This window comes from Carcharhinus amblyrhynchos, chromosome 13, assembly GCF_965287045.1.
Source record: "Carcharhinus amblyrhynchos chromosome 13, sCarAmb.v2.hapA, whole genome shotgun sequence".
Lineage (NCBI taxonomy): Eukaryota > Metazoa > Chordata > Chondrichthyes > Carcharhiniformes > Carcharhinidae > Carcharhinus > Carcharhinus amblyrhynchos.
In genome coordinates, this window is record NC_137336.1 from 65,732,442 (window position 1) to 65,746,312 (window position 13,871).

A 13,871-nucleotide genomic window follows, 5' to 3' on the forward strand; every position below is an offset into this window, starting at 1 on the left:
TTTTTGCAGCCATTGGTATATATGTGTAGCAGTCTATTGGGACGTAGTAGCAGTATGTTTATTTCTTGTGGCTCTGTTCTATACTTTACAGTATCTTGGGGAGAAAGTCCCAAAAACAGCAGTAAGATAAATGGCAGGCTAATCTATTTCAGTGGTTTTGGTTGAGGAATAAATATTGGCCAGGAGAATTTGCCCATTCTTCTTTAAATAGGGTCATAATCTTATCTCACATTTTGCCAAGGGAGGAATTGTTGACAGTAAATGGTGTCCTTCATTATTAAACCTTTGTAACAGGCCATAACTTCAGGATGTCAAATATGTGCAGATTGGTGTAGCAATCCTGACACTGATCCAACGACAGGCTGCGCCGTGGACAACACTTTTCCGAAGTGTCGCAATCACTGAAATCAACAGGAATTTCAACTTTCCCCCTCGCACATCAATGTCAGAAATCCCATGAAAAGTTACACAAAAAGGCTGTTAATGGCATTGTGACCAATAAAATTTAATGAACTGGCATGAAAAAAAATTATATATTTGCAGAATACAGTTAAATAATTAATCTGCTTAACCTTTTATTCATTGAAAAACTTTCAGAATATTTTAGCTTTCAATTTCATCTCATGCACATGTCCCATTGTTTAGTTTGCTGAACATTTCATTTTTCTGCCTTTTGTTTCCTGGTTGGATGTCTATGAAAATCTTGTTATCTGATTGGCTGCATAGACAGACTGATGACAGCATTTTAGTTCCCTGCTGCATTCAGTTACAATACCCCAAAGCAAAATTCTTGCTCGAAAGGTCACTAGGCCACTCAAACATTCTGGCTGGAATTCTTCCCAAAATATTCTAAGTGTTAAATTTGTGGGAAAACTGGAGTAATTCATGTTGGTTTTCTCAGTGGGAGTTCACACTAGAATCTCCCATGCTCTGGAGTGCAGAGGCCGCCAGCGTGAATATCATTAGATTTCAGGGAACGGGCCTCTCCCGTTGGAGAGGCTGAAACCCGCAGGCCTCTGCCCATGCACAGTGGCCCGGAACTGTCAAATATTTGCCACATTCAGCTTCAAGAGGATTCATCTCAAAACTTGTGACATTTGCTCATATGCGTACATTTCTGCACAGAATGCAGTACACCAGACATTAGACAAGACGTGTATGAGAGTAGGTTAAGATCAGCAAAAATGTTATTCAACCTGCAGTCAGAAATGATGCACATTTAAGCTCTCTGTTTGATTCCTCACTAATCTGTGGCACGGTGTGTAATTCAATGAATAACCTTACCCGCAGGGTCGTGATTGTGGAGGGGTCTTTGATTCTACCATCTTCATCCTTCAAGTTGTATCCTTCCGGCCTTTTGTCCCGCTCGCTGATTTTCCACAGTTTAACTGTCTTGTCTATTTTCAAAAAAATAAACAGTTTAGTTAATCCTACAAACAATTAACTGCATGGCCCATTTGAAATTCTGGCCTTCTAATTCAGGAGTTAAAACTTGAATATTTCCTTACATGAAGTATAATTTTCTTCTTTTTCTCCCCATTTTGTCTACAGGACTCACAAATTAGGATGAGTCCTGGTATATTTTAGGTTGCATTACATCTATGTTCAGAAAGATGTAGAGACAGAAATGTACTGTTAGGCAGCACAGTAGAAGGATAAGAGGGTTTCATAGACGGAGAATGGTTTCATCCATCAGCTCCATTTAGCTGCTTCTTCTCTTCTGATGCACATCAAAGATTTTTTCAGAATATTTCAGCTTTGATCTTCACCCATGTGCATGTCCCAATCTTTAATTTGCTATAATTTTAAGTGTTTATGTTATGCTGCCTTTGTTTCCTGGTTGGGTGTCTGTGAAAATCCTTTCATGTGATTGGCTGTTTTGACAGCACTTCAACTCCTGACTGGGAATCTCCAGAGAAGCGGGCTGTAATCAGTTACAATACATGGTGAGCGAGGGAAAGTCCTGCCAAAGAGATCACTGGATCACTCAGGACATTATGACTCACTGTGCTATGATTGAACCAAAGGTGCCTTGGTTATATTAGTTACGTTGCAGGCAATGGTGGTGGAGGTGGATTCGATAGGGTCTTTTAAGAGACTTTTAGATAAGTACATGGAACTTAATAAGATAGACGGTTATAGGTAAGCCTAGTAATCTCTGAGGCAGGGACATGTTCTGCACAACTTTGTGGGCTGAAGGGCCTGTATTGTGCTGTAGTTTTTCTATGTTTCTATTACCCCAACCCTAGCCCCAGAACCACTTTCATTTTCTCTCAAGGCCTTTGAGCTTATTTTACCCCCAGAACACACCTCCTCACTAAACTTCAAAGAGAAAGGGTTGAGGAGAAGATGGGTTATATTATAAGTGCCTCTGGCTCAGTCTCCGGTGCACATCCTAAAAGTATGAACCTGGTACATCAAGAGATCCCACATATAAGTCTGCCTCTGGCACTGGCTATTGCGAGACCATCCCATTGCATTGCTACCAGCAAAGTCAAAACACAGTTCAGAACTTGAGCTGCTAAACAAAATTTCCATTTGCTATGGATGGTTGACAGAGATAAGATTCAAAGGTGGGTACTGATGTGTTTTACATTAGACATATTGAAAACTGATAACTTACAGGGCAGCGCAGTGAGAGCAGAGGAGTGGGAGTAACTGGATAGCTTCTTCAAAGGGCTAGCACAAGCATGATGGGTCAAGTGACTTGCCTATGTGCTGTAAGATTCTATGATTCTAACTTGGCAATAGGAAAGGGACAAAAGGCAGGCTGCTTTAATTTCCCTACCTTACCATTTTAAATGTTTCAAACGGCAGCTTCAGGTGACCTTAATCTTTCCCAGCCATTTGATATCAAAGAATGGTGATGCTGACAAGCCCATTTTGTTCCCAGAAACACTGCATCAAACAGCAGTCACTGGAGAGCACATGAATTGTTAATACTGTGAAAAATGACCCTGATAATGAGGTTCTCCAACTGCAGGTTTTATACAACACATAAGACAGCTGCATGATACAGAAGATGATTAGAATGATTTTTAAAAATATATATTTTCCAAATATGCCTCTTTAATGAAATATGGAAGCCCCTCAATTGATATCAGAGAATCAATTTTGTTAGAATATTTATTAAATATTAATAGGTCTTTGATTCATTGCAGCTTCTCCACCACTCTGGCCCTCCCCTCAGCCCCTCGATATAGCTAGTCTGTGCTCTTCCATCTCATTTCTGTTGCACATAATCACAGAATCTCTACAATATAGAAGGAGGCCATTCAGCCCATCAAGTCTGTACCAAACACAATCAGATGCGGGCGCTATTCCCACAACCTCACACATTTATCCTGCTAATCTCCCTGATACTAGGGGCAATTTAGTATGGCCAATCAACTTAACCTGCACATCTTTGGACTGTGGGAGGAAACCAGAGCACCTGGAGGAAACCCATCCAGTCACCGGGAGAAACTCCACACAGACAGTGAACCAAGACCAGAATTGAACCTGGATCCCTGACACTGTGAGACAGCAGTGCAAATCACTGCCACCATGCCACCCACAATGATAGGATTCTCTCTTATTCACCCCCACTTCTTTATGTCAAGACACCATCCTGGGCTGGTGGGGGAAAACCAGAAAACCAGCTTTTTGCCCTTCAGGGGAGGCAGTGGTAAAGTGGCATTGTCACTGGACTAGTAATCCCAGGATAATGCTCTGGAGACCTGGGTTCAAATCTCACCACAACAGATGGTGAAATCTGAATTCAATAAAAATCTGGAATTAAAAGTCTAATGAAGACCATGAAACCACATTTAAAACCAGAAAGTGCTGGAAAATATAAGCAGGTCTGGCAATATCTGTGAACATTTTCTGTTTTCATTTCAAATACCTAGCATTTGCTTTTATGAAACCATTGTTGATTGTGGTAAAAACCTGTCTGTTTCACAAATGTTCTTTAGGGAAGGAAATTTGCTGTCCTTACCCGGTCTGACCTACATGTGACTCCAGATGCATAGGAACATGTCTTGACTATTAATTGCCCTCTGAAGCCACTCAGTCCAAGCGCAATTAGGGACTGGCAACAAACAATGACCTTGCCCTGGGGGCGGGGAAGGGTGGAAGGGAGGGGGAGTGGTAGCAATCAGAATAAAAGGGATGAATCAGAGCCAGGTCATTCAGGAGGGGAGCGAAAATGAGGAACTTTCTCTCTGACAAAGCTCCACATGCTAGCGGTCAGTTGGATTTTTGAAGACAGATAAATTATTGGGTAGGGATATCAAAGGATTCTGGAGTTAAAGCAGGTAAATTGAGTCAAGGTACAGGGCAGCTATGTAAGACAGAGCTAGCCTGAGGGATTGCGATCTTACTCCTCATCCTAGTGTTCAGTGACTGTGACAGAAATGAGTTTGATGTTCAAATGGCCTTTACTCACTTCACACTACTCTCAGGTCCTTATGCAAACATGAGTTAAACTGCAAATCTGTTACAGTTTAAATGAGAAAGTGACTGGAAAAGTTGCAATGCAGTTATCCCATTTTACAGTGAAACCACACCAACATCCACCTGTAACCTACCATTTGTTGAGAGAAGGAAGTAGGCTGCATTCTGCTGGGGTAGCCACCTGATTTTATTTATCTTCTCTTCAATCTCTAGACTCTTCAGGTAGTCAAACTCTGGTTCATGGCTCTGGAAAGTGCTGTAAACATTATATTCTCCTCTGCGATGAGACTGGTTTTTACTCTGGGGTAAACAAGGATAAAAATAAATCACAAATATAAAGTCCTGCAGAATTCCTGTTACTACAGTACCACAAAATGATAAATTCATCAATGTCCATTATTGGCTTGATTCATTTGTAATACCACAGGGATTTAAAGTACAATCCCAGAGATAACTTCTTTCAAAATTATGGTTAGAAGAGTCACATGTCAAATAATAGGTTAACAGCATCACACCAACAGAACTCAAAGAACTTCTCACAGGGAATTAACTTTTGCAACGGAGTGTCACAGGTAGCCATTAACTTCATCGCCATTAAGGTGACTCACAAGGAACAAATGGTTTTCTGCAATGAGATTCATATCATTGTTTGAACAAGTTTAGAAATGTCAGAACAATTCTTTGCCTGAAGGCCGTCCCCTTATAACAGTTTTGGTTCCCGAAGGTTGAGGTGAGCTGTAGGATGATGACGGTGGCAGAGGTCCAGTCTACAGCACTGTAACCCTAGCTTGCTCATGTTTATTTTCCTCTGGGTTTTCTTCATTTACTTTCAGCAGGGGAAGTGTGAAAAGTGAGGGCTCAGGCTGGAGCAGAAAGCCAGGGGCACCAGTGATCCTGCAGCCGACCACCTCGATCAAATCTGGGGACACAGTGCATGTGCACCTACGTACATTCTTAGCTTAGAATGATGGTCTTTAAAATGGAGAGAGTGGGAACATACTGTCAATGGAGGACCTCGATCTGCCTCCCAGAGGGCAAAATATTGAAGGTGATGGCATTAGAGCTTTGAATGTCCCATTTGCCAGTTTGATAGCTACCTGTGATGTCACTGACTATACTATTGAGTCCCGAATACAAAATTCAATAGAGCTTCCCAAGATGGTATCCAAGACAATGGCACAGAGCTTCTTCCTTGCAGGACAATCCTAACATTCACCTGATCCTAAGTCTAGTGTTTTAGGGATTGCATTGCATCTTGCCATCTGATCTCACTAATAGACGACATTTCCATCTCATCTAGCCACACCCACCTGGCATCCACAACTTTTGAGTTGTACAAAGCTGGGACTAGAGTACATCATTTAATTATTCAATCCTCATATAAACATGTTCTGTCAAAATTGAAAAGAAAACTAAGTTCTCCCTTAAACACAAATCTCAGATCGGGAAATGCTTGGAGGGCTGGTCGATATATGGTTCTGATGATATAAAATTATTGGTCCATTGCCTGCAATCTTCAATTAACAACAATCAAGATCATTAAAGGAGTGATATTAGCACACCAGGAACATATTGGCATTTTCAGTGGAGAGCTTTAGACAGCTGTAACATTCGCACCTATGGCTATAAACATTTAATCATACTGGATCACAGCAACTGGAATTAATCTTCAGGAAAGAACAGTAATAAGCAAAAACAAGTGAAAATGATTGGCCGGTGATTCTCCTAAAAAGACAATGGGCATTCTGCACAAAGTTGTCCCATCTCTGAGCAGCTGGAGGCAGCTCCTTGCAGTGATCTGTATTAGAGGTTTCTATTTTCTAATGGCTTCTTTTTTAAATTCTTTCACAAGATGTCAACATCGTTCACTGGGCCAGCAAATGTTAACCATCCTTAATTGCACTTAAGAAGCTGGTGCGAGCTACCTCCTTGAACCGTAATATATCTAATGTAGTAACACTCACAGTGCTGTTGTTGGGGGGGGGGGGGGAGGGGAAGGGATTTCCAGGATTATGACCCAGTGACAGTAAAGGAACATCAATATGTTTCCAAGTCCAGGTGGTGAGTGACTTGGAGGGGAATTTGCAGATGGTGTTCCCATATGATTTCTGTCCTTTACAATATATGTGGTAGAGGTCACAGGTTTGGAGGAATAGACTCTTAAAGAATTTAAAAGGGCAATTAGTCCTGATCTTTGGACACAGTTGAAAGTTTACGAGTGGCATGCAGGTCTCTGGCTGTAACTGCTCCCCAGAAGATGACGGGAGTAGCTTCACAATGGGAGATTACTTTTGAGGCTGCTGAAGAGGTCACTGGCAGAAAATGGTATAGTTTGTGTGCCCATATCATATGGAGCAATGAAATCATCGAGATGGTTGTCTCCTATAGCCATATGCATTTTACCTACCATCTTTTCCACTGATGCTGACGGCAGCTGCAGTGCCTCCTCTTCATTGTATCAGCAGCATTTTCACTGATCTCATAATAGAGCTAGAGGACTCCATTGAGCATGGGTCACGATGTTTTGGGTTTCCACATCTAGAACCAATCCACCGTCACTAATTGGACGGTCAAGGCAGAGGCAGCCTGCTAATTGGCTGCCTCCCATAATTCAGTCATGCATTCAAACTGTATGAGGGCAGCACAGGTAAATTGTTCTGTCACTGGGTTCTTGTTGGCCATAGGAAAATGCAGCACAATATTTAGTGCTGACAGAACCAGCCACCATTAAATTAATCTTGAAATTTTTGGTGCATGAAATAATGAACATGGTTTGGTGTATCAGTAACAAAGGGTCATAAATTCATGAACATTGTAAGAATGATCAATGGGAAATTCACCAAAACCCCTTTGGCAGCACCTTCCAAACTCATAATCTCCATTAACTAGGATAGTAAATGTGTGGGAACATCACCTCCTGCAAGTTCCATCCAAGCCACAGCCCATCCTGATTTGGAATTATATTATCATTCCTTCACTGTAGCTGACTCCAAATCCTGGAACCCCCTTTCTAACAACACTGAGTGTTCCTCTACCATATGCCCTGTAGTGGTTCCAGAAAATGGCTCACCACCATTTTCTCAAGGGCAATTAGGGATGGGCAATATATACCTCCCTAGCCAGCAGTACTCACATCTCATGAAGGAATAAAAAAGACATTAGATAACAGAAAGTAGAAATTCGATGGGCAAAAGGTGGGAAATAATGTTCTGCAGGCATCAATGCTGAGATTATTGTTATTCACAATTTATATAAATGTTTTAGATTTGGAAATCAAAAATGTAATTTCAAAACTTGCAAACCACAACAAATAAGTGGTGTAGTTAAAACTCAGGAGGACTGTGATAAAATATGAGAAGACATGAATAAGCTTGCAAGGTGTGAATTGGCAAATTAACTTTAATATAGATGAGGGAGAGTGGTGTGTTTTGGTGGAAGAATAACAAAACTAAGTGTATTAATGCGATTGAAGAGCAAAACGATCTGGGGTGCAGATGCATGAATCACAAAATATTGATGCAAATTAATAAATCCACAGAAGAGCCAAAGAGGCACTGAAGATCATTTTTAGAGGGATAGAATTGAAAAGCAGAGAAGTTACTCTAAGCTTCTATAAATCTTTGATTGGACTTGGGAGTACGTGAATGGTTCTACTCTCCATGTTACAAAATGGATATTAGGCAATGGAGAAAGGGCAGCAGACTTAAAATGCCTTTTCAAATCTCAGGACTAAACCAGATCAGAGTGAAACAAAAACAGAAAATGCTGGAAAATTTCAGCAGGTCTGATAGCATCTGTGGAGGGAGAACAGAGCCAACGTTTCGAGTCTGGATACCCGATCAGGGTGAAATTAGAAAGCACTTTTTCACACAAAGGATGGTGGTGATGTGGACCATCTCCCCTCCTGCAGCTGAGCATGTGGGTTCTATAGGACAATTGAAGTTTTCAAGATTGAAATTCTAAGTGGTCTTGTTATAAGGGTGGTGAATCTCTGGAATTCTCTGCCCATTGAAGTGGTGGAGGCTACCTCGCTAAATATATTTAAGTCACGGGTAGATAGGTTTTTGGTAGGCAAGGGAATTAAGGGTTATGGGGAGAAAGTGGCAAAGTGGAACTGATCCACTTCAGATCAGCTATGATCTCATTGAATGGCGGGGCAGGCTCGAAGGGCTAGATGGCCTACTCCTGCTCCTACTTCTTATGTTCTTATGTTCTAAACCAAGTTTTATAAAAATGACTTTAGCCAGGATTCTCCAAGGTAATATGCCTCACCACTAGTGAGAACAGAGAATTTGGCACTCAGCCAAAACCCCATTCACCGCACTGGGATCGGAGAATCCCAGCTGCGGATGAGGTGAGAGAATTCTGGCTTTCACTCAGCTGAAATCCAGTGGTTGAGTTTTATAAGATTGAAACAACATTTAGCAATTTAAGATAACAGCTTGTAAGATGGCTGAACATTTGCATGTCTGAATCTCAAAAGTTTTAAAGCCAGAAAACCCCATCAATGACAATAACCTCAAAGGTGTGTGAATTAGGCCACCTGACCCACTCACAAAGCATCCAGACAATAACCTGTGAACTCACCTGAGCAGGGACCAAGCATTAGGCGGAATCACTTTAGACAATGAACTCGTCTAGTCAAACACGCTAACCATGACCCTGGAATCAACAAGCTATGACTATATATGGGAACAGGCTAGACGGTGAAAAGGGATCATGTGATGGGTCAGCTAATCCACCTTTGTGCTCAATAAGCTGCTTTTCTTCAAGCCTGAAGCAGAAGAGACGCCAAAGAAGTAAGGCCCTGAGTGGGACTCTCTTGCTCTTTCTCTAACTATCTTGCGAGCCAGAGCACTGCCAGCTGTTTGATTTTCACATGCAGACAGTGCTTTAAGAATAAACCCAGCATCTACTGGTTCTCAAAGATAAAGTGTCCATAAACATACTTAAATAATAATAACTAGAAATGACCATCGAGCTCAGCCTGAAACCATCCAAGTCATCAATTTACAAGATCTGTACATCACTAACTTTTATTGAGAGTGTGTGTGTGTGTGTGTGTGTGTGGCAGTGAGTGAGTGTATGTGTGTACGTACATGTGTGAGCAAGCATGGGCTAAATAACATAGGGCGATGGAGGGTGGGGGCAAACGGCTCCCCCCCTCGGAAGCTCTATCAGATCTGGCAGCAATATGAGCGTATCAGTGGTTGACCCACAATGTAACTTCAGATCAACTCTTAATTGCCCTCTGAAATGGTCTAGCAAGCCACTTGGTTCAAACACAATGAGGGGTGTTGACCTTGCTATGAACTAACAAAATACAAGCTCTACAGTGAAGAAGGGCTACTTGAGCTGCTGGTGAATAAGGAACTTTAGCATAGTTTGAATTAGTGCAGGGTGGAGGGAGAAACAAGATTGCATTTGTACAAGTAGATGTGGTTAACAGTGGAATCGGTAATCAGTTTTCTCCCTTTATTAGCCTGCAAAACACTCTTGACAATAGCCCAATTTCAAAGCTTGCAGAAATACACTATTAGTTCCTCTCTATAGGAGAGCAGTGTTGTGTGATTTAGATTCGATTTTTTAGATACAGACATTTGACATCGCTACTTTCTAACATGGAGAATGGAACTCCAGGAAAGGGATTATTGTATGTAGTGAGCTGATTGATAGCAACACAAGAGCCTAGGGCTTTTTTTCTGATTCAACCACTGGCAGCTGAGAAGTCAGTGAGTGCAAGTCAAAGACCAAAGAACGATAAGTCAGACTTCACAAAGCAAATAATAAAAAGGCAGCATGCCTTTGTTATGGCCAATGGCACTTATTCTATTCCTTTACATTAAGATCTCAGCGGCCAATCGTGCCTCCAAATTGGCCCCTTAGCTCCAGTAGCTCACCAGATAAATGCACGCTCCACTATAATACTCAGTCAAACTAAAGGAGAAAGTTCTAATCTATGACCTTAGCTGGGTCATAGTTCAAGTGAGTTTGGATTTCCTGGGTTTGGATAGAGAAATGCTCAAAGTTCCTGCTCGTAATTATTATCCCGTGTGATCCCCACTGGAAATGCTTGAGCAGATGTGCTCTCACGCAATTGTCATTAGCGTCTAAATAAGCTGCTGAAATTCTCTCGCAGAGGGGCTGCCGGCACAGGGTTGCCAACTGTGGATAAGTGTATTCCTGAAGGTTTACTCACATGACTTGCTCGCACACTTCCAGCCATTAGTCAGCCAACACATCCATCCTTGTGATGCACTGACTCCCTACACCGTTGGAGAGCAAAAAGACTCATTACCCAACTGGATCATCCTTGTTTCTCAGCCAAACAGCCTTTCTTTAAAAATCCCTTTTTCAATATTTTTATACCTGATAAAGAGGAATGTTCAAAGAAAAAGACAAAATAAATTACAATAAAAAAAACCTGATGAAAAATCAGCAAAATCTCCAGTGATGTACTGAGCGATCTGCTGGAGGTTGATCTTCAATTCCTGGAGACTGCAGACCAATCCTGTAGGGTTGGTAACCCTATGCTGTCACATCTGGACTGAACAGGAATGATGTGGAGATGTTGGCGTTGGACTGGGGTAAACACAATAAGAAATCTCACAACACCAGGTTAAAGTCCAACAGATTTATTTGGTAGCACAAGCCACTAGCTTTTGGAGCGCTGCTCCTTCATCTCCTCCTTCAGGTGAGTGGGAGTTCTGTTCACAAACAGGGCATATAACAATACAAACTCAATTTACAAAGTAATGGTTGGAATGCAAGTCTTTACAGGTAATCATGTCTTAAAGGTACAGACGATGGGAGTGGAGAGAGGGTTAAGCATATAAGTTAAGCGTTAAGTTAATAAGTTAAGTGCTTAAAATCTCTCTCCACTCACACTGTCTGTACCTTTAAGACTTGATTATCTGTAAAGATTTGCATTCCAACCATTATTTTGTAAAGTGAATTTGTGTCTTTATATGCCCTGTTTGTGAACAGAACTCCCGCTTACCTGATGAAGGAGCAGGGCTCTGAAAGCTAATGGCTTGTGCTACCAAATAAACCTGTTGGGCTTTAACCTGATGTTGTGAGATTTCTTACTGAACAGGAATCATAGCCCCCACCAAACAAGAAGCATTGGGAGAAAATTAAAACGTCAATTTGGAAAGAAAGAGAAAGATTTGTATTCGTATAGGACTTTTCACAATTTAGATGTTTTATAGCAAATAAAGTACTCTTGGAAGTGCAATTCCTATTGTAATGTAGGACACATTGCAGGCAATTTGCATTCAGCAAACCCCCACTAATGTGATGTGGTAATAACCAGATAATCTGTCCTTTGTGCCAATTGAGGAATCAATATTAGCCAGACACCAGTGACAACTCTCCTGTTCTTACAGCTATGGAATGTTTTACAATACATCTAAGGAGGCAGATGATGGGGCTTTGGTTTAATGTCTCATCCAAAATCCTCCAACAGTGCAGCACTCTCTCAGTACTGTGGTGACAGCTTGATTTTTGCCCTCAAGCGCTGAAGTGGGACTCGAATGCAGGACCCTGTGATTCAGAGATGAAAGTGCTACCAAGTGAGCCATGGCTGAGACTTGTTGAGGATAAAAATTGTCATTTGCATGTTTCAAATCAGGAATGAGGAAAATCCCATTTAAGCATCCCCATGGGCATTCAGAGCACATTTCTCTCTGTCTCAGTGTCTAAAGCTGATGAAAGATGCCTCTGGGGTGACTACCTGGAAACTTTACCACCAACCTCACTACCTCCTTCTCAGCCTTACCTTGCGACCTCCACATTTAGAAGGAGAAAGACTGCAGGTGCGTGGGAAGACCATTCCCTTCATGTGACAAATGATTCCAAGTTGGAAATATTATCGCAATTCTATCATTGTTATTGATCAAAATCCTGGGAGTCCCCCCAACTGTATTGTGGGAACCCCTTTATTGCATAGAATGCACAGCTTAAGAAGGGGACCCACCACCACTGTCTCAGGAGCAACTATGGATAAACAACAAGTGCTGTCTTTGGTAGTGACAGCGATATCTTAAGCACTAAAATGAAAAACAAAATGGCAGCAGTTTGTTCTGACTATTCCCTTTCAGGCAAAGGGTAGCTATTGGAGTTTCAGTCCTTCAATTTATATCAGTACAGAAGGCAGAAATGAAGACCTGTTACTGTGTGTCTTATCAGATTGGTACAATCTTGCTTAATCCATTTTAACTTGAAATGCAATGTGTACTGAAGGCAAACATGGCCAATGATTATTGTTGCCTCACATCATTGGACTCACGTTTTTGACTGATGTTTTCAGCAACATCAAGCACTTAGTAAAGATGCCAGTTTCCAATTTACATTTAGTAGAATTACATAGAATTTTCAGAACGGAAAACATATTATTGAGTCCAACTGGTGGTCCATGCTTCACATTTGCCAACTCTTACTCCTTTACATCAATCCCTATCAATAAATCCTTCCATTCTTTATACTCTTATGTGCTTACCTAACATCTCCTTAAGTGCATCTATGCCATAACATTTTTAAGATATTCACCTCAACTATTCCATGTGGTAGCAAACTCTGCATTTTATAGATAAAGAAATTTCTCTTGAATGCCCAATTAGAATGATCCATACTTTTGATTCCCAGGGATTATTAAGATTGGTAAGCCCTGTGCCTTTATGAAATGGGTGAGTTCCATTGACAGATATCTTGGTTTACTGAAGGTCAATGGGAATAGCAGTATTAAATGTTTCAGATGTGGTATTGTCTTGGAGCTTGCTTGATTGCCTGCAGGAGTTGGAGAAAAATTAAGACAATTCTTCCTAAACTGATCGTGGTTTTTTGCTTGCCTATCCCTGGAAACTGCATTATTGGAGGCTGGGTTGAATACACGTGGATGTGCCTGCGTGGGGTAATTGGCCTTTGCTCGTTCCTCTTTTCCGTTAGTTTTAAATGGGCATTTTGATGTTAATTGCATCCACAATCCTATTCCAGCTGCAACAGTCTCATAGAATCATAGAAACCCTATAGTGCAGAAAGAAGCCATTTGGCCCATTGAGTCTGCACCCAGGCTCTACCCCCATATCCCTACATAGTTTACCCGCTAATCCCTCTAATCTACACATCTCAGGACACAAAGGGGCAATTTTAGCATTACTAATCAACCCAACCTGCACATCTTTGGACTGTGGGAGGAAACTGGAGCACCTGGAGGAAACCCACACAGACACGAGGAGAATGTACAAACTCCACACAGACAATGACCCAAGCCGGGAATCGAACCCAGGTCCCTGACACTGTGAAGCAGCAGTGCTAACCACTGTGCTATCGCAGCGCCCTGTCTGGTGACAAACATAGGAACTCATTACAAATTAGGGGCAGGAGTAGGCCATTTGGCCCCTTCAGTCCACACCGCCATTTAATAAGATCATGGC

At 41.6% G+C, this 13,871-nt stretch overlaps 1 protein-coding gene across 5 annotated transcripts in view; it reads right to left on the bottom strand.

Moving 5' to 3' along the window:
* The window catches only part of LOC145351957 (serine/threonine-protein phosphatase 2A 55 kDa regulatory subunit B beta isoform), a 512,592-nt gene that overhangs the window by 71,443 nt on the left and 427,278 nt on the right, over nucleotides 1–13,871 (bottom strand). For all 5 annotated transcript variants that reach the window (XM_080201784.1, XM_080201785.1, XM_080201786.1 and 2 more), the window contains 2 exons: nucleotides 4,572–4,737; nucleotides 1,285–1,397 (listed from right to left, as the gene is read on the bottom strand). In XM_080201784.1, the coding sequence (XP_080057910.1) occupies nucleotides 1,285–1,397; nucleotides 4,572–4,737 (279 nt within the window). The remainder of the gene's footprint in view (nucleotides 1–1,284; nucleotides 1,398–4,571; nucleotides 4,738–13,871) is intronic.